This window comes from Crocodylus siamensis, chromosome 4 (genome assembly GCF_052110815.1).
Source record: "Crocodylus siamensis isolate JL-2025a chromosome 4, ASM5211081v1, whole genome shotgun sequence".
NCBI lineage: Eukaryota > Metazoa > Chordata > Crocodylia > Crocodylidae > Crocodylus > Crocodylus siamensis.
In genome coordinates, this window is record NC_143398.1 from 191,070,300 (window position 1) to 191,091,565 (window position 21,266).

Consider the following 21,266-nt stretch of genomic DNA (forward strand, 5'->3'; position numbering starts at 1 on the left):
TGTGCACGCAGCGGTCACGCACGGGAATCGCTCGGGGCGCTGGGAGCCCGGGCTGCCCAGAGAAGCCAGCCCCGAGCTGTGAGACAAAGGCTCACACAAACCAAGCCCCACGCGCCGCAGCGCAGGCGCGCGCTTTACACCGGGGAGCTCAGCTCACCGGAAACCCCCGAGCGCCCCCGCCTGGTGCAAGACCTCGTTGCGCTGACGTCACCGCACGGGGCAGTGACTGTTCCGACCCCTCCCCTCTCCGCCCCGCGGGCGGGCGCTCCGGTCCCACAGCCAATGGGAGGAGGGGGGGCCGACACATCCTGAGGCGCATGCCTGCGCGCGGCCAAAGGCGACGTGTACTTCCGCTCCGCGCGTTAGTCGTTCCTGTCTCCTGGAGTCGCGCGACGGTGACGCGATCTGGTTGCGCTGGGCGGGATGGTGCCTCAGGTGGCTCGGCAGCTCCCCAGGTGCCTTGTGTGGCCGGGCTGGGGCGGGGAGCGGACCAGCGCTTGGGCGCGAGCCGAGAGGGGGCTTCCCTTGGGGCTTCGTCCCCCCGCTGGCTGCGGGTGCAGCGAAGGGCGGCGCGGGTCGGGCCCACGGCCAGAGTGGTGACGCCGTTGCCCAGCAGAGCAGCGGCTGTCGCCCGTTGTAGGAGCGAGATGCACCCGCCTCTCCCCGTCGGTCTCAGTCAGAAACTGAAGCAGGCCTCGCACTGCGGTGGGCTCGGAACCACCTTGGACATCTCCGGGTTTCCTGTCGTGACCAGATGCGACCTGGTGCCCCTCTCCTGTTCCCCAGCAGGAGCTCAAGGCCCCCCACCAGACCTGATTGTGCAGTACTCTAAAGCACTGGTTCTCAACTAGTTTTGTACCAGGTCCTATTTGTATGCATCAGTGGCTAGTCCTGCCCCAGTGCCCCTCACTTCAGACCCAGTGCTCCTACTGTGAGGCCCCAGGCAGCCCCCTGCACGCCAGCAAGAGAGACCAGTTTCCCCACATTTAAAGCTTGCTGATCTATTTTTAAAGCTGGTTCACAACCCTTTCATTTTTCTTGTGACCCACAGGTTGAGAAACACTGTGCTAGAGGGTTGCATATGAAAGCAGCTTGTTTAGAGAACTCTAAATGCCCCTTACCTCTTGTACTGCTCCCACCCCCTCCTTGCACAAGATGCCTTTAGCCTGAGTCACCTGTGGTTGTGTGTTCTTTCTACTAAGAAACCTTACCTATGGAAAGGTTAGACTAGTGTTGAGGCTAAAGCTTGGGAGGCAGCATAAACTAGCATCATACTTGACTGATATACTTGTAATTGTGAAATCTACTTAAGCATGCATCTGGCTAAGTGTCACTCATCATTTGGCAGTTTAAAAAGAAGCAAAGTTCCAGTACCTTAAAGTCAGAACCCAGCAAAGTCAGTTCCTTGTCTGCCGGCACAAGTGACATGGGGTTTGTAGCAGAGGTTATAAGCAATTACATATGGATAGATCTTAGTCTTTGTTCAGGTGTGCTGGAGTAAATCTTGAATAAGTCTTTAGGATTTCAGTGGAGTTATTCTACATATGTACCTGTGATACAATAGCAAATGCGATGCCTTGTAAGTTTCTTCAACTGGAAGAAGTTTTTGAGAAGGGCAGTTGAAAAACTGAAATAAACTTCAGAGTCTACAAGATATGCCATAAGGCTTTAAAGTCATATCCTCATGTTAGGAACACCCCTAAATATTAGATAAGAAGAGTCCTAAGCTAGCTGATTATAGGCAGCCCTTCTTCCTTTGTCTTAACTTTCTTCTAAATTTGTTTTAGCCATTTCAGAATTGGCAGTGGCTCATTTGCATTTGTGTTAGTTGGGTTTCCTTTGTGTGTGTTGTGCCCCCCTCCCCTCCCCTCCCATTCCTTGAAACCAGTTCACTAGGAGAGGTTGGAGGAACTGGGCTTATTTAGCTTGGAGAAGAGAACATCGAGGGAGGATTTAATAACAGCCTTCAGCTATTTGAAGCATGGCAGGATATCTTGAGGCTGGTCAGAGTGCTGCCGTGCCCATATGTCTAGAACAGTCTGCCCTACTCCCCCTGCCATGCCTTGATATAATAATTACCGATGTAACAGTGTGAGAGGCTGCCTATTTAAATGCCCCAGTGCCTAGGGCATTATACCCAGCTCTAAGCTTCCTCTTATACTGCATCCCATGCCTCACAGATGACATCTAATTCCACTGTTACCACCCTGAGCCCTTAACTGGTTCTCAACTCACACCCCATCACTAGACCCTTAACTGTGGCTATTCTGGTTGACTCATGTGCAGTCCTTCAGGCCCCATAAGGCTGTATTCTACACAGCCTCCAGCCACTACTCCGCCCCCTCACTGTGGCCATAGGGCCTTATCCCCCACAGGCCTCAGGTGTTTGCAGATGTGCCTGGACCCCCATTCTTGGCCTACAGCCTAATCAGTCCTCAGGTGTATAGACAAGCCTGGGTCCCACTCAGTGAGCCTAGGCCCTTGTGCTTTTCTGTCAGGGTGTGTTCCCCTAGCCTTTCCCCTCCCCTGGATACCCACAGGAGTAGCAAGGGCTGAGGCTTTTTGGCATCCCATACTTGCCACACCTGTGCCTCCCTAGAGAAGGGCATTTCCTGGAAGGTGCCCTGCCACAAGCAGCCCCACCACACCATCCAACCCCAGCAGGGTGTAGTTTTAAGTCATTCTCCAGGAACCTTCTCCATCCCCATAGTTCTTGCCTTTTACCTCCAGGTGTTCTGAGAGCAGCAGTTCCAGCTGAGTGATGTTCTCCCTCTGGCTGCTTATAACAACTCCTGGCTCAATTGCTCAGAGCCTGCTCTTATCCCCTAGCAGCTAGGCCTTCCTTCCCATCAGGTGGCCTCCTGCTGGCCATGTGACTCTCCTGATTGGGAATCCAGTCACCTGCAGGTTGCTCTGCTGCCTATTCAGGCCCTTAAAGTGTCAGGCACTGATGGTGCCCTGCCACAGGTGGTTATGAAGAAGCTGGAGCTAGACTGTTCTAGGTTGTGGCAGATAATAGAACAAGGAGTGGTCTTGAGTTCTAGCAAGGAAAGCTTGGATTAGATATCGAGAAAATCTTTCTTGCTAGGAAATTAGTAAAACACTGGAACAAGTTACCCTGAGAGACTGTGGAATCTCCATTCTTAGAGGTTTTTAAGACCTGGGTAGACAAAGCCTTGGCTGGGATGGTATACCAAATTTACTGGAATGTAGACGAGGCTCCCCCCAGTCATGGTGGGGGAGGAAAGTCTACATTTTATATTTGCATACAAAGTGGAGGGTGGGAGCAGGTAGCTGTTGTGGCTCTGACTTTGACCCTGAACCTGGGTGGGTGCCAGAATCAGATCCATGGCAGCCTCCTCCCCACCCTCCCCCCCATTCTACTGCTTCTCTGCAGTAAATACAGTATTACAGTAAATATTTGAGTAAATATAGCAGTTGGGGGTGGTCCTGCTTTGAGAAGGGGCTTGGACAAGATGACCTCCTGAGGTCCCTTCCAACCCTAATTTTTTATGATTCTATGATTTATTACTATTGTTTCAAACATAAAAAGAAGATACTGCTATATTTCAATATGCTGAAGAAAGCCTGTTACAGTCCATTTTCCTGATTTTTTTAGGATGGCTTTTCCTGATTTTAAAGAGGACCTCTGTACACTATTGATGTTATTTCCTATAGAAAGTGCAATTTTAGCAATACAGTTACTGAACAGCACAAAAATTGAGCAAAGGGTACATTGGCCTGATTAAGTATATGTATCTAGACATATTTTTAATAAAGCTTGGTGTAATCTACATTTGAAACATTGAACCTGGTTATTTTTGTTTCAGGCTGAAATCATTCCACAGGTTACAAATAATACTACAGCACTTGGTAAGTACAGCTAGGAGCTGATTTGCAACAATGGCTTCCTGGGGTGAGAAAAAATAGTCTTTCAATGAACTGTCCAGCCTTGATGGTGCTAGATTATGAAGACTTTTAATGTTTAGGTGCAGTGTTTCCAGTTCAGTATAGTCTGATGTTTACTACAAACTCTTCTTGCAGTATTTCATAGATTAATAGCGTAATAGATTCTCACTGTTCACTACATTTGCATCACATGGTTTCTAGTTAATGCTTCTGTAGCGGGCCCTGATAACTATGGTGTGGACTGCTGCTCTCTGCCAGTCAGTTCTTGCCTGCTTACTTGTCTGGTATCTAGGTGACTTCCCTGATCTGCTGCCCAGGGTATGTGGGCAGTAGATTGCAGCTCTACCTTGGCTCTGGACCAGGCTGTCACTGGCACAAGATCTCAGCCCTATCCCTGGAGCAGCTCCCCATCCAGCCAGTGCTGCTGGGGCTGGTCTTCATGGAAACCATGGCTCCTCGGATCTCCATGAACGCTGCTACAATGATATGGACAAGGGCTGATGGGAAATAGAGTCTGCCGCAGGTCCGATCTGGCCCATGGGCCAGACTTTGCCTGCTCCTGCCCTAGAAAGTGCCACCAGGGCCAAACCCCGGGGAAAGGCAAATCTGGGGTGCCCTAAATCCCCAGCCCCCACTGATTTGCAGGAAAAGACTAGAAGACCTGACCCCGATTCAGAAAGGCCTGAACAAGAGTGAGGGTGACTCTGTGCAGTTTTCCCTCAAATCCAACTCACATGCAAGTCATGACATCACTATATTGACTACATAGACACACTTAAGTCCTGTGGCAATGGACAAGCAGCAAAGCAGTAGGTGTGGATACCCTGGGAGTTGTAGCTGCAGACCTGCACACAGACGGCTCAGGGCATAGGGTTGCTTTTCACTGGACCAAAGCAGCAGTGGAATTTGGCAGCCCCTTGGATCACTACTCACCTCTAGCATGAGGAAGGGTCTAGAAAAAGTGCCCTAAACATTATCTGCTTCACCTTAACTCTGATCAGCATCCGAATTGGGATCCTACTATAGCAGTTGACAACCACACCAAAAGACAAAGGTAAAACCACTCACCATTGGTGCTTGGAATGCACGCATGCTAGTGGTCTATACAATAGCAGATAGACCAAAGAGAACAGCTTTAGTTGGTAGAGAACTGGCCAGATTCAGATAGTGGCCCTGAGTGAAATTCACACAGCTGAAGTAGGACAACTAACTGTAAAAGGAGCCAGCTACACCTGGAGTGGCCATAGTAAAGAAGAGCAACATGAAGCTGGTGTTGGGTTTGCCATCAAAACGCAGCTAGTTAGCAAGCATCCTTGAAACATTTTAACATTGACCTGAAGCCTTGGGAAGATCTTGCTCATAATTGTTCTACCTGGTGAAGCTTCATCCATATTAGAGCTACTGTCTGTGAGTGGAGAATAACTCCTGAGGCAGAGCAGAAGTGCAAATAGCATAAGTCTCGCAACAGCAACACATCTTCTGTTGATCAAGCAACCCAAAGTGGCATCTTTTGCTCACTGTGCCATAGGCAGTTCAAAGTACAAATTGGCCTGATCAGCCATTCCCATGTTCACAGAAACCAAACCAACCAGTGATGTTACAGTCATCTTTGAATTCAAAGGACAAACATCATTATTTCTTGCACAACATCATCAAAGTTGCTCACAGACAAGGCAGTTTGTTTCAAATTGCAAGAAGGAAAACCGGGAATAGTGTTATGCAGCAAATATAGCTGAAGCAGATGTTTTCAGTATGGCATTTTCAATGAAACCTTGAGATGAAATTGTATATTCCCCAAAGGTACTGTGGAAAATGCCTTTCAGATTATGGCCCACAAGCTGGTTCCATTATTTCTGCAGAGTAGTAGGCTTGATATAAATGTAAACTTAGTATGGTTTCAAGAATTATATTAAAACAATTTAAATAAATTAGTTTATAAAAAACCTGAGTGGGGGCTGGAAGGGGAAAGCTAAAGTGGGGAGATTGTTATACACCTTAGAATTCTGCATTAACTGATATTAATGTATATTTTGAGAATGTTCCTGTAATTATATTCTGCACAGTATGGTATTTCAGTATGAATCATAAATGGTAATAATTCAGTCTCCATTTTTCATATGTACAGTGTATGTCCAAACACACAGATTCTGTGCATGAAGTATTGCTGGAAAAGAAAGGATGTGCTGGAGTAATAACTATGAATAGGCCAAAGACTCTAAATGCATTAAGTTTTCCCATGATTCAACAGATTTATCCACAGTTAAAGGTCAGTGGCTTTACTTTAACTACCCCTCTTTATTCAGTACACATTCAGTTATTAAGTACACATACCAGGCTTTGAACATAAGTAACCACACTGAATTCAATGAGACTACTCATGCTTAAAGTCAGGTGCTATGCTGGTCTGCAGCCTATATATAAACAAATTTACTTACATGATGATTTTCCCCTTCCACTTCCCCCCAACTATCTGTATTTCAGTGAAATGCTCTACAGTGCTGCATACATGGCAATAATGTGATCCCCCTGTTTTAATATCTAGCTAAAGCATTAGGGCTTCACTTAAGCATGTAAGTTGTGCTTCTTGAATTATATAAATATTGTTATATTCTAATATAAATTTGCTTATTACTATTCAGGGTGTGCCAATAAAGATTTTTGGGGCTGATACTGATGACCAATTATTGGCGAACTTTATCAGCCAATACTGATCCAATTGCTGATATGCAGCCCAGCAGTTTGTAGAGCAGTGTCTGGATGGTTAGTCTGTCGGAGGTGAAGGAGTGTGTGGGGGGGTGCAGATTGAGGCCCCCCGCTGTGAGGAAAGGAATAGGGCAGAGGCAGGCATTGCCCAGCTGAGGTGGGGGCATGGGACTGAGCTGGCGGCTTGTCTGGGGGCAGCAGGAATGGGGTGGTTCTTACTGCTGCATGCACTCCTGGGGGAGGTATGGGGGGCATGTGCCCCCCCAGTTTTGTTTTTAGGGCAAGGGCAGGTTGTTGCTGTGCACGTGCTTGGGGGCTGCACCGGGCTCTTCCTGGTAGCTGCGCTCAGGCCAGGCAGAGAGGGCTGGATGGGGTGAGTGGTAGCAGAGCTGGGAGGGTGACAAGTGGGGGTGGGGAGGGCTATGGTCCTGGCTCTGCTCTCCCTGTAGGTTTCCTCCCCGTGCTACTGCTGTCTGTCCCTCCCTGTACCCTGAGCACAGCCTGGTGCAGCCCCTGAGTGAGCGAGCAGTGGCAGCCCACCCTTGCCTTGCACTCCCCAGACAAGCCCTTGACTCCAGCCTGCCCCAGCCTTAGCCCCACTCCCCTCCTTCACCACAGAGGCCTCAGTCTGCACCCCCCCACACTACTTCCCACCCCACAGACTTACAGGCTGGCTGCTGCTTTCCAAGCTGCTTGGCTGCATTCTTGGCTGTGTGCATGCTGCAGCTGCCCACATGTTCTCAGCATTTAGTGGCAACATTATCAGTCACATCAGCAAAAAAAAAGCTGATTGCCAGTAATGTCAATTTTCCTTTTATTGGTGCCAATATGGTATGGACCGATGTATTGGTGCACCTCTTAATTGTTATAATTTATTCCCCTGCAAGAAGGGCAATAAATCGTACTGAAGTGAGGCACCTGTATGTTAATGTAATTGCATCAGTACTGGGGAGGGATTTGTGCTGATATAAATTACATCAGTGGAAAACAACCCCAAGCCTGTAGAAAAGTCTGCTTTAGTATACTTACTCAGCTGAAATCTGTGGCTTGCTTAAGACACATTCTTCCTGCCAGATTGATACCTGTTGCTTGTTTCCTTAAGATCCTGGTCTCCCAGAGGCCCGCCACAGGAATACCACTTAAAATGTATACAACGTTCTGGTGTGGTGATGAGGTATCATGGCAAAGAGATCCTTCAAAGGCACTTGTTTGAGGGTGCCCCATCCAAAAATGGGGACAGTGGCAGCCCTTCCTTTCTCCCAGCCACTTGGAAGGGACCATGTGCTGTTATGCATGCTCTTTCTCTCTTCCCCTGTTCCTCTGATGGTAGGGATGCAATTCAGAGATCTGTCTGCAGGGATTTCAATTTCAGTTTTGCTTACTTTGTGAAGTTCACTTGAAGTGATAGAAACCTATTTTTTAAAACTGAATGCGCAGATCCTGCAGAAGTAGATGATGCCCAGTGGAGAGATTTGGTTGCCCTGAGTGTATTTTTCAGGGGTTGATATTGCATGTTTGTAGAGCTTGGTTGAAATTTGGTTTGTTCTGCCAGAAGATGATAAAGAAAACAAAAACCCCATTATAGATGGACAGTGTTTGAGAGTGGTTTTCATTGTGCTAGAATTTTTTTTTTTTTTTTGTGGGGCGGGAGGGAGGTTGTTTTTGTTTTTACATATTAGGGAATATTTCTTTTTCCTTAGACATGGGAAGCAGACCCTGAAACCTTTCTAATCCTTATTAAGGGAACTGGAGGAAAGGCTTTCTGTGCTGGTGGTGATATCAGAGGTAAGAAAGTTGGTCACTTCAAAACCTGTTTGTGTGCTTTTTTTCCTACTAGTAGATAATTACTTCATTATTTGTATTTTTTCTTCTAAATATGTGCTTCCTTTAATTAAACTTGGTTAAATAATTACTGTTGTATAATAATGATCCTAATTCATGGATATTTGACATGAGCTATTTTACAGGGTTTTTTTTTAAATGATTTAATGTAATTTGATGTCTTTATTTAGCAGTTTGCTGAATTATCTTGAAAGTTTGGTGTGTATGCAGAAATAAAAGCTAACTTGCATATAAGTAGCTGACTAAAGACTGAAAACAGGCCTGATTGAAGAAGGGAAACTGTTTATGGCTTCTTACAGATGTGGAAGAAAAACCCAAGAACACAGTGCTTTACTTTTAGCTTGGTGTGCCCCCATGCTGAGTGCAACATATGCCCAGAGAGGCATTGCATTAGTTTGACCTGGCTTCTCCAACATCTGTATAGATCAGGCACTTCAGTGGTGGGTTTTTTTGGTGATTTTTATCCAATAGCTGATTGAATCAGCTTTAGATAAAAGCACCAAAAAGCCCTGCTGAAGGACCCAATCTATACAGGCTCTGGGGAGTCTGGTCAAACTAATGTGCTTTCTCTTCTGGAAAGCACTGGTTTTTGGTTTTTTGTGTTTAGTTTTTTTTCACGTTTTTCAGTGCCTTGTAAGATCTCATTGCCTCTGTTCTCTCATTTATTGCATCTAACTTTGAGGACTCCTCCAGTACCATTTGAGTACCGTAATAGTGAAGGCAATGAGAGGGAAAAATTGACTTCCTTATGGTGATGACTCATCATAAGGCGTGTAATCTTTTTATTTTTATTTTTTTTCATGGACATGACCACAGATACCCACATTTTTTGTGATCTCTGATCTGTTTCTAAACATAATAGCAAAGTCATGTGGCCTGTGAAGGAGCTAGATGATGTTAAAGGCAGCAACTTGTCTGCTTGGCCACATAGCACACCTCTAACACGTGCCCTGTGTTCTGCTCTCTCACTGGTTCCCCATTTCCCATAATGAAAATCTTTAGCAGAAATGGTTTTAACTACTTAAGCTGTACAATGACAGTTAGATTTTACTGAATTGCTGGTACTGTCAGCCAGTAGGGGGAGACTTTTGAACACAGGAAAGTTTTTTCCTCTGAGCTGGACAAAGACAAGGGAACACACTTGTACAAGAAATACATGGGGATGGAGAGAGAGAGAGAATCTGTAGCATAATGATATTATTCTTTTTCATATATAAGTCAGTAAAATCAGTTTTTAAGTTTTACCAGTAATTGCCATGAGACTCAATTTCCTCTACTAGAGTGCAGCAAAAACCAGGTCACTTGCCAGGAACATCAAAATCCAGCTTGTAGAGTACATGCTGGCTTACTTGCTATTACTGTGTGGTATTGGAGGGCTGTTCTGCTAGACATTTGAATGCTTTTTTATCTTATTAGCTATCTCAGATGCTGGAAAAGCTGGGGGTAGGCTGGTACAAGATTTCTTCAGAGAGGAATACATCCTGAACAATGCCATCGGTATGTGTGCTAGTAGATCATAAAGTATGAATCTAGCATATTTGTGGGTTATGATTTTTCACAACGGTTCCTTAAATATCTGGCTCTTAGCACATACTGCAGAGAACTTAAGGGGAGGGGGGAAGAAAATAAGGAATCTAAATATTGTAATTCTTCTGGCCATATTCTAATTTTGGTAATTTTTATAGTTTACCTTCCTGTTTTAAACTATTAACCAACTGCCTCATTTCATGCTGGGGTTATCTTTGACATTTCAGTAGTACGTGAAGTGAATCCTTAGTCTGTAGATGACTTGTGCTAGATAAATGAGATTATGCAAATACTTCATTAAATATAACGAATGAAGGGAGAACAAGAAAAAGGTATATCAGATAATGGTTACTGATATACTTACCTTGTATAACATAAGAATAAGGGGGCTCCATTGAAATTAAAAAGCGTATTTAAAATTATTTAAAGAAAATACCCCTCAGTTGTATAATCAGTCTGTGGACCCTGCTGCCCCAAATTGCTGTGGAAAATGCTGAGCAAGACTAACAAAGTATTGGATCTGGCTATCAATAATAAACTATCTAAATCATAGTAAACCTCACTCTTCGGAATGTCAGTAATAATTAACTGCTTGGGGTCCAGAATAAATTTCTCCCTGAGATGCCATATTGCATGATAAAACACTAATTGGGTTTTATGTGTGCTTCTGAAGTATGTGAAAGCAACTGCTATTGGAACAATGATAAATATGCTGGTTATTTTAGCTCTACAGCACAACGGGATTTTCCTTCTGTTTATCTGTAGTGCTCAATGAAAATGTTTCTATTATCTTAAAAGAAGGATGATCTTGATATTGATCTGCTTCAGCAGAGGTTATAAATGAACCGTTGCCAAAGAGTGGTTGTTATTAAAATATGTATTTCTAAAAGTTTCTTTTTTTTTTTTTTTTTCCAATCTATATTCAGTATCTTTAACATCTGCCTTGCTCCTTTATCACCTTGGGTCTTGAGAACAGACTAGCTTCTAGTTTCCAGTTCACACAAAATTGCTAAATGCTGTAATATTTATTACAGTATTTATAAGGTTTTATAAAACCCCAACCCTTCGTTTTGCCTTTAAAGTACATACACATGTTTTTATTGATTGTGACTCTTAAAGCATGTGCTTGTAGAACCTACAATTTTTTGGGGGCTAAATCTAATCTGGTAGCATTCCTTTAAAACAAATCTTCAGTGAGTTGGTTTGTGTGTGTTTATATTTTTAAATTATGGGGTAGTGAAAACACTTCTTGTTACATATATGTAACATTGTCAATGAGTGATACAAATTTATCAGTGATAGGAACATGTGTCCTAATGTTTGAGTTCATTTAGCACAATAAGATTTAAAGTGCAATTCCATTTCTTTTGTTATCTAAATGCTATTTCATATTAGTTGATGTGGAAGAGCATATTTTAACCAAAGGGGGTGCTTATACACGTGACTGTGCGGTCGTGGCTCCGGGGTAAGCACGGTCTCCTTACAATGGGGACTGCTTCCCGGGGTTAGGGGTCGCTCACCTGTGGGTTTCACGCGTCCAACTTGCCTGCCACGACTTTGATGGTAATCTGGTTCAGTTGTATTGTCCGACGCGTGTCAGTCCAAGAATGAGACTCCTTGCCTCTCAGGGTCCCGCGTTGATGCGGGCTCCGCCACCCCTATACCCTCGCCCGTACCACCGGGAACGTGACCGTCGTTTATGAGTCTGTCACGTAGTCTGATCTTCCTCCCTCGGATTAATTCACAACAAAATACAGAAAGACAACACAAACACAGCACCGAACCGGAGCTCTTGAGCTTGGACTCTCACTCCAGTCCTCAGCGGAGTCCACCGCTCTTTCCCCTGTTTCCTCCTTAGGGCTCTGCGAGACCGCTCGGTGCCTTACTGCTGCCGCAGTGAATTCACCATCTGAGTGCCCCTTTATTAAGGGTTTTACGGTGTATGCGCCTGTCGGGTGCCAGTCGTGCCCGGCCCGCTAAGTTAGTCCCTTCGCTCGTTGGGCTCTCCGCCTGTGTTCACAAACCCCGCAAGGGGCTTACCCTTGCTCCAGAAAGTGCGGCCATTAACATGTACACATGTCCCATCCTCTTTTTTTTTTCCCCTCCAGTGGAGCCTACCCATCTCTCCCACAGCTGGAGGAGACAAGGGGGGAGGCGAGCTGCTGGTGGGCTGAGCAGCCCTTGAGGTGTGGGGGGCTCCAGTCCTTCCCTCTGTGGCGGTGAGACTCCCTTAGGCCACCTGGGTGGGCGGCTCACGGGCTGGGTGCTGTCCTAGCTTGGAGGTAGCACCTGGCCCATACTGACTCTTCCCCAATCTCAAGCTGGCTGCAGCAGCACCTGGCCCACTGGCTGCCCACCCAGGCGGGCTTGGGGGTGGGGGTGCCACCTTGGAAGGAAGGACTGAGGCCCCCTGCAGCTCAGGAGCTCCTCAGGTAGGCTCTAACGAACCTCGTCATAACGTGACAGAAAAATTGAAACAGTGGGTTTGAATTAAAAACCCATTGTTTCCATTTAGGAGGCATACAGTGCAACCTTGGGAATTAAGCCCCTGTCATGTGTACAAGTACCCAGGGAGACCATTATAGTTCTTGTAACTTAAGTAGGACTTTAGAGTTTTAAACTGTAAACAAAAACATTGACTTCTTTAATGAAGGGTTGTTGGGGTTTTTTTTGGTTTTTTTGGTTTTTTGACACACCCTTAATGCTAGGAGTGCCTCTAGAAATTATTAGGGATTTACTGCTGCAAGTCAGTATCGAACATTCTTCCCATTTTTAAAAAATAACGAAATAATTACTTGAAGTACCTGTATTTGTGGGTGGTGAGAACTAAATATTGGTTTACAGAATGAAATAATTATATCACATTGTGTTCTAAATAACTAAGCTGTTGAAATTACAGCCAGGGAAGGAAAATATTTGTGATAATCTTATTTCATAAGTTTCTGGAATTTTCCTTCTTTTTCTACAAAATGTAATAGTGCTTTTTCTACAAAAATGTAGTAGTGTATTATATATATGTAACTATTACTTTTTTAATAGGTACTTGTCAGAAACCATACGTGGCCCTTATTGACGGTATTACAATGGGAGGGGTAAGTAACATACCTTAGTTAACCTTGTTTGTCTTTAGTATAACGTAACAAAATTGTGAGTGAAGCAGAAGTGACAGCTTCATGGAGTTGGTCTTTAATGCAGGGCGGGCAAAATATGGCCCATGAGCTGGGTCTGGTCTGCCAGACATTTTAATCCAGCCTGTAGTGCTTACCTATTAATTGTACCCCACCCAGCCCTTTTGCCCATAGGGGTGGGAGCAAGGCGCTCACTATACACAGTCCCTGCCAACATACCGTATTGCATCTTGCTCCCATACTCGTGGGAGGAAGGCCCTGGCTCAGCCAGCATGCAGCTTCTGTGGGGGGCTGCAGCTGCTGGTAGACCTGCTTGGCTTCCCCAGCATCCCGCTTGCTCCGGGCAGCAGATGGGGAGGAGGCGGAGGCAGTTGGGGAGCTGCAGCTGGGTGGGAGTGTGGGGCTGAGACTGGTGGCAGTGTGGATCTCATGCCTAGGGTGGTGGTGGCAGCATGGAGTTCAGGTGGGCAGGACAGGGTGTGAGGGTGGGTGGGGAGGAGTGCATGGGGAACCCCCCCCCCACTCCCCTCCATTGTGTGCATCTCCTGTAGAAGGCAGCAGCAGCAGGCAGGGGCACTCATGCCTTGCACAGCTGCTGGTTCCTGGTGGGTTGTAGTTCCAGCTACTGCTGCACATAAGAGTAAGGAGTGCAGCCCAGCCAGGCCACCTCCATTGCAGGGGCTCCCCACCATACCTGTGCAACTCCCACACTCACACACCACTGGAGGGAAACTCCACATGCTGAAGCTGGTTGCCTTTGCTGTTCCCTCCCACACTGGTCCTGGGATTCCACCAGAAATGGAGGGGAGCCTTGGCCCCTGCTTCCCCATGGAGTCCTAGGATCTGCGTGGCAGGGAACGGTGAAGGCAGCCGGCTCTGGCATGTGGAGCTTCCCTCTGGTGGCACACAAGTGCAGGAATTGCATGTGTGCAGCAGGGAGCTCTCGCAATAGAGGCAGCCCAGCCAGGCTGTGCTCCTTGCCCCCATTTGCAGCAGTGGCTGGAGCGGTGCCGCACCGGGCACCAGCGTCTGTGCTGGGCACGACTTCCCCACGCACCCCTGCTGCCTGCAAAAGATGCATGCCAAGGGGGGGAGTGTGGGGGGATCCCCACATCCCTCCACCTTCTCTCATACCCCAAATGCCACACTCCCTCCCCCCACAACCTCTCCCTACACACACACTCCTATTGCCACCCCACACACAGCCACACCCCCTCACAAACCCCACCATACACACACAGACACATCCGCCACACACCCCACCATACATGCCCCCCCAGTATACAAGACTCTGGCTTTATTTTTGAGTTATTATGCAGTCACATCTATATACAATATGCAAACAATTAATGACAAAATATTTTTTGTAATAAAATTAAAATATGTTATAGCAGGTGTTTGACTTTTAGTGTGTGATTTTTTTATTTATTTATTTATTTTTTTCTTCTGGTTCTAACCCCCCTCTCCCAAAGGAGTATTTCTGGGTAGTGGGGGTGCAAGGGGAGGGACTTATGATGGCAAAGGTCAGGGGTTAGGGCAGGATTTCCAGTCCCAAGATGGCAAGAAGGGGGTGGGCCCTTCAAAGCTTACCCTGAAGCTGAAATAATTGCCCACCCCTGCTTTAATGCATAACACTGCTTGCCATACATAACAAGTTTTTGGGACTTGGTCCATATTTAGAACTTGGTTGTAGTTTACTTGTTTTTTAAATGTCATTTGTTTCTTCAGTGTACCACATTTATATACTACAGAGGTGACACTTCTTTGACTATGTTACTTTGTTCATGTGAATTAAGAGAGAATCGCTTATGCTCGCTATGTAGAGTGAATAATATGAAATGTTTGCATGTGTTGTAGGAATTCAGTTCTTGATCTACTACATCTTGAACTTTTTCTTTTTGAGATGCTATTGATGATCTGCGAAATGAAATGCAATTATGTGTTGGAAGTTAATATGGTTAGGATTGGATCGTGCATTTTCTGAGAATTAGATGTACATACTGCTAGTGAACTACCTCTTTGCATGGATTTGGCAAGGAATATACCCCAAACTGGGTAAACTGAACAGGCTATTGGTAAATATTTCATTATAAGCAATGAATGTTTGTTAAAAGAAGCTCTTCGAGGATGAATTTACTGTCATGTCTTAAAATTACCACTCATTAGACATACCAAAGGTGAATGTCTGCCATGTGGAGCAAACTGCTGCTGCTAAAAATAACTTTGCTCTTTTATCTGAGGACTGGGCAGTAGCTTTCGGCAGACAGTGGAGTGTCACCTCCTCGATAAAGCCTTAGAATTTTGGCGCCAGGACCTATGAAGCTGTTAGTGCATTTAATCTAAACCTATACATAATCTGCACAAAACTGTCATAGCTTTGGTCAGTTTTGGACTTCTTTGGCCTGTTTTACAAGAGAGGAAATTAGTATTTTCCTTAGTTGCGGAAGAAACAGTGATTGGGAAATCATTGAGACCAATTTGCTGAAACTAAAAAGAGCTATGACTAAGTCTTATTTGAATTTGTGGAAGATATGAAGTTGTTCAGAACAGTCTGATTATTTTGATTCCTTTAATCACAAAATCTTGTCTGACACTGAGTATTTAATTTAGAAAATTAAAATACTAGAACATTTGTTAAGTAGTTCTGAAGTGGTGGATAGTATAGGAAAGCAGCAAGTTTTCCTAGGCTGCAGTTCATTTCCAAATGCTCACGACTGGAAAAAAATATAATTGGTTTGGGTTGGCAGCTAGTTTTAGCTCCATCTTGTTTCTTAATCATATTGTATTATATAAATAACAGGAACATTTTAAAATAAAAGTACTCTTATTTAACTGATATTGGTGCTGTTCTTTGATTAGACATATCATCCAGCATTAATAGACTTAGGTCAGTGCAGGGAACCTCACATGGGATCATCACGGAGCGCATGGTAGCTTTGGTCCTGGGCACTGCCATTGCTGTTACATGAGTGGGCTTGAGTTACCATGTGCTCTGGGCCAGAATGGGGCCAGAGCTGTGCCTGATGGTAAACAGTTGGGGGTGTCAGGAGCAGAGGTTGTGGGGAGAAGGCACAAGGGTGGGGGTGGGGAGGGAGCAGGCAGGGTGGGGCAGACATGGAGGTGAGTAGAAGTTGCTGCTGTGATTCCAGCTGTAACCCTGAGCCCAGGTTGGGGTCAGAGTTGGAGCCACAGCAGCTGCTGCCTCTTCCCTACCCCGTACTCAGATCCAAGATGAATGGCTTTTTCCCCACCTTAAATAGAGGAAAAAGTTTAGTCTTGGATTTGGGTAAATACAGTACTTACTGGATTTTGACCAAAATGCATTTGTCATATTTGTTTCCAATTCTGAGAAGTTAGCATTTCAGTGTTTCAAGTTTCTAAAGTCCATGGAACATCAGATTACTGAATAATTTTTTCCTGATTATCAAATCAGTCCTACAGATGTGTGTTGAGGTTTTTTAAAACCGTTTGGTTGTAGAACTGCTGTTGAAAAGATTTTCTAGACCAAAACAGGTCAGAAAAGATAAAGACATCTGTCAAGATAAAATATTGTTAGGTAGAAAAGAGAATGAGTGCAGACCAAGTAAATAATATTTCTTCTTAAGTAAAGCAGAATGAAACCAGAGTTTAAATGATCACTAGTGTGGTTAATAAACTCTATTTTTGTGTGTTACATGATGTGGTAGACAGAACATTATGCACACTGTTGCATGAGAAGTTTTTGATGTAGGTATAATGTGTCCTTTTGAAAAGATACTGAGCAAACATTTGCACTTAAAATAGTCTTAGAATTCTTTTAAATAGTTGGACTATCTAAGAAATAAAGTAGAGCGTGATTTTTTACATAGTGTCTTTGCCAGCAATATATCATTTTAAATTTCAAGCTTGCAAATGGTGCGAGTCAGACTTGGATAGCAAGGAGTCCTCCTTTGACTTTGTTGGTGCTGTTTTTCATTTAAAATAAAAAAAACCAACTAAACTTTGAGCAAAAATCTGCCCTGGGTCTTACCAATGGTCCATGTAGCCCAGTATCCTATCTCAACAGCACCAGGAATGGATGCTTTAGAGCATAATTTTTTCAACTGGGGTTGAAAAACACCTCGGCACCCTAGAGTAGGGGTCAGGAATGTTTTTTAGGTAGAGTGCCAAAAGCACCTGTAACTTCAACTTGTAAGATGTTAGTGCGCCAGAGGCAGATGGTGGGGGAGCTGCAAGGGGCCCGATCCTTGTTGTGGCAGCACAGCCCCAACCCCTTCCCCATCATCTGAACCAAGGTGCTTGTGCATCTACTGTCAACAATGAGCCTGGCCAGGGCTCTGCAGATCCTAGTGCAGGTGCTTGCAGCTTCTTGGCTGCCTGCCATAGTCAGTCTGGGCTAGCCTGGTCTCTGGGAAGGCCCCTGCTACCTACCATGGAGCCCACGCTGCTCACAGCAGCCAGCAAGTAGACTGCAAGCAGCTGAACCAGGATCTGTGGAGCCCTGGCCTGGCTTGTTGCTGCCAGCAGGTGTATGCGCCCCTCCAGGTGGGGAAGGTGGCAGAGCTCCACTGCCACAGTAAGGATCAGGCCCCTCACAGCTCCCTTGCCATCTGCCCCAAGGAGTACATGCCAAGCAAAATGCCTTCACAGGTCATGCTCTGGTGCACATGCTGTGGGTTGCCTACCCCTGTCCTAGAATGCCATAACGTTCCTTTAAGGGTGTTGTGGCACCTGGCCTCTGTATAAGGAGGCAAGTACTGTCTCCTACCCATATGTGTCTTGGTGATATTAGACATTTTAGCAAGATAACGTACCTGTTTTCCAATGGTAAGTGCATATGACAGTGAATCTCTTGGGGGAAAGGTTAATATTAATGCATACATATCTTTTCACAGTGATTGAGCTCAGAACTGTATGCTAATGAATGGCTGTCTGTAAATCTTGATTATTCTGTCTAGATTTTTAATAGCTGATGATTATGAATGGCATTCTGTTTAAGGACTTCATATGTCAACAGGTGGGGGGGCTGCAAAGCTTATTTTCCAAAGCTCACTCTGTGTATACTGACAGAATTACAATTCTGTTGAGGTGCTATATAAAGCTGTTTATATGCATTATGGATTCAGAATAATTGAAGTGCCTTTTCATCTCTTCAGTGAAAGCCATGCTTCTGGTGACTAAATCTGGATAAGTGTCACAAGAAGCTTCTGATTGACTTTGTGTACCAAGTTATGGGTACCTAATTCAGTGCTACAATGCATGTATGGGGCATGTTGACAATTGTTAAATTGCTTTAGTTTTTGGTAATATGAAAGAGAGTCAAATATTTTCATTTGAGTTCTGCCCGGCTAACGTTCACCTGTGATTAAGGCATTTTTTGACCTGATGAACAAGCAAGCATTCTGTGTACAGTATACCTGAGATAACCTGTGTATAATGCTGACAAAGACTTCTTTACTAAAGTCAAGTGGTTTAAACTAGAAATTTTCTAGAACATAAAGTGCTGTCTTCTAAAGGATATTATTATCACCGTAGTCTCTCTGTTTGGCCTTTTTTTTTTTTTCTCCTGCTTTCTTCCCTTTCCCTTCCCTGCTTTACCTTTTGTCTTTCTGATTTCTCCCTATTAAGATTCTGACCGACATCCTGCCACACTTTTAACTTCTCTCATTCCTTGGAGTCTCAAGTAGGGACTCCCTGTGCCCGAAAAAGAAAGGCAGTTGCGGCCAGAAGTTTGCTAAGAACTTTTTTCCAACTACTCAGTTGCTCTAATAAGAGATGTCACATCTACCCAACCTTGCCTGCCTGTGTCTTCTAAAGGTGCAGGCAAACATTGCTGCAAGGTAAACAGTGGCAGGGATCTGTAGATGCGTTGGCTGCTCTGTAGTAGCTTTCTGTATGAATATTCTCTTGGCCTGCTGTGAATCACAATAACCTGTGGTAAGTTAGTTCTTCATTCAGAACCTTTTAATATGTGCCACTTTCATTGAGGGAGTAGCTGCTCCACTGGCTGAGATTTACTTAGGTGTTGTAGGTAAACTATTTCAATGCTTAATAGCCCTCATAGTTAGTTTTGTCCTACTATTGAAGTTATATTTCCTTTGTTGCAGTTCAAGGCTGTTACTTCTTGTCCACTCTGTGGACTTGGAGAACAGTTGATTGTTATCCTCTTTATAAAAATATTCTTTGTGCTCAAAGCTGTTATTAACTCCCCCTGCCCCCAGTTTTCTGTTCACCTGTTTTTACAGTTCTTCCCATCTTTCTTCATTTGTTACGTTTCCAAGACCCTCTAATTTTGTAGCTATCCAGGTTATTCAGATCTTTCTTGAAGTATAGTACAAAAAACTGGATATGCTACTCCAGATGAGGTCTTGCTACTGCTGAAAGAACTGAATATCATGACTTGCATCCTCTTAATAAATTCCATTGTTCTCTTAGATTTTTATAACAATATTACACTCGGATACTCTGAATTCTTGAAGTCCTTTTCTGCAGTATTGCTGGTTGTACTTGTGAATTTGATTGTCCTTTTTCAGTAAGGGCAAGTACAAAATCCTACGCTTAATTTTATTACATTTTTCAGACCACATTTCATCTTAATCCTGTCCTTTTTAAAGCAGAGGTTGGCAACCTATGCCCTGTGGGCTGAATGTGGCCCACAGAGCCATTTGATTCAACCTACAGATGTGAGCCTTCAGCAGCCAGACTGTCCCAGTTCTGATCAGAGAGCTGGTGAGCAGTTTGTGGGTGCTAGGACTCAGGCACTGCTTTGCCCAGTATCTATGCAAGGAAAGCGCCTGCTGCTGCAGCAACATGGGCACAGCATCTGCAGCTGTTGTTTTCTTAACTGCAGTGGCAGGGGGCTTCAGCAGCAGTCATTTCCCCCAGCAACTGTGGGGACAAGCAGACACTCCCCCTGGCCTGCTGTGGGGAAAAGCAGCAGTGGCGGGCACTTTCCCTGTGCAGCCACTAAGAAGAGCAGTGGCTGGGTACCTGTACCTGTCAGCCACTCACCAGCCCTCCTCTGACCTGAACTGCGTCAATCCAGGCTGAAGCCTAAAAAGGTGGCTGACCCCTGTTTTAAAGTTATCTGCTACTCCACCCAAGTTGGTGTCATGTACACACGTTCCGTTATCCAAGTCACAACGATAACACGGTACTAGATATTTCACAAGGTTTATCTAGCTAGTAACGTGAAGTAGCTGAAAGCGTAGTTTTAGAAAGAAAAAGCAATAGTCTAGTCCCTGGCAAACTTGGGTAGATGCCCCTGATTGGGGCATTTGTTGTAATGGAGAAGGTCAGTAGAATGAGGAATAGGCCGCAGCTCGATTTGGAACCAACTCTGGGTTGGAGGGAAGGGGAGCACGGAGGGAATGGAGACATGTGGGATTGGAACAATAGGGAAGTGGGCTTTCTTTGTTAATAGAGCATCTGTTCTGAGATGTATCTTTAATAGTTAATTTACTGGTCCAGGAACAAACCCATTTCACTGATGTGTACGTTCAGAAAAGACATTGTGACTTCAGTGCTGTTTGTATCTGTCTGTTCTATTGGAGCCATTTCCTACATTCCTACAGAGCACTCAAGGTGTAGATAGACAAACAGTTCCAATGTACTTCCTTTAGAGGTTGGAAGGTGCCAGCTCTTAGCTTTTACTCATTTTTGACTCCAAAAATGTACTAGAGCAAGTCAGTTGCAAAGAACTTGCAAAGGTCACAATAGGTCAAAGTGTTGAACACTGTGGATTCCTTTTTGCAGTCTCTGGGCTTACTTTGATTCATGTTTTCCCATCTAACAGTATTAGCATAGCATGGCACCTTTGAAAGGATCTCGAGGCACCCAAGGGTGCTATCGTACCCTGATTGAGAATCGCTTGTCTAGATAAACGAAGACCTTGAGATACCATTGAAACACTTCCCATTTGAATATGTCCCCATTATAATTGGGCGTAGCTTAGTTGACTCCTTGGGTTAATGTCAGAGTCTGCAACACATCTGACAGTACCCGTGTCTGAATATTTAAGTTGAAGCATTGTTTAAACTGAAGGTCCATGTGTATGCTAATCTCGGGTACAGAATGGAGTGTAGAATATACTTCTAAATGGAAATATCGTTAAATTTGAGCACTTTACAGTCTGAGTCATTCAATAGTAAATGTTTAATTTTTGTCCTCTTGAGTGTC

The 21,266-nt window shown here is 44.7% G+C and overlaps 1 protein-coding gene across 1 annotated transcript in view; it reads left to right on the forward strand.

The window, feature by feature from the left end:
* The first annotated feature begins 320 nt into the window (after positions 1–320).
* HIBCH (3-hydroxyisobutyryl-CoA hydrolase) overlaps positions 321–21,266 on the forward strand; it is a 97,864-nt gene continuing 76,918 nt past the window's right edge. The window contains exons 1-6 of the mRNA XM_090045238.1: positions 321–455; positions 3,831–3,873; positions 6,035–6,175; positions 8,313–8,397; positions 9,871–9,951; positions 13,021–13,073. Coding sequence (XP_089901364.1) covers positions 424–455; positions 3,831–3,873; positions 6,035–6,175; positions 8,313–8,397; positions 9,871–9,951; positions 13,021–13,073 — 435 coding nt within the window. The 5' untranslated portion in view covers positions 321–423. The remainder of the gene's footprint in view (positions 456–3,830; positions 3,874–6,034; positions 6,176–8,312; positions 8,398–9,870; positions 9,952–13,020; positions 13,074–21,266) is intronic.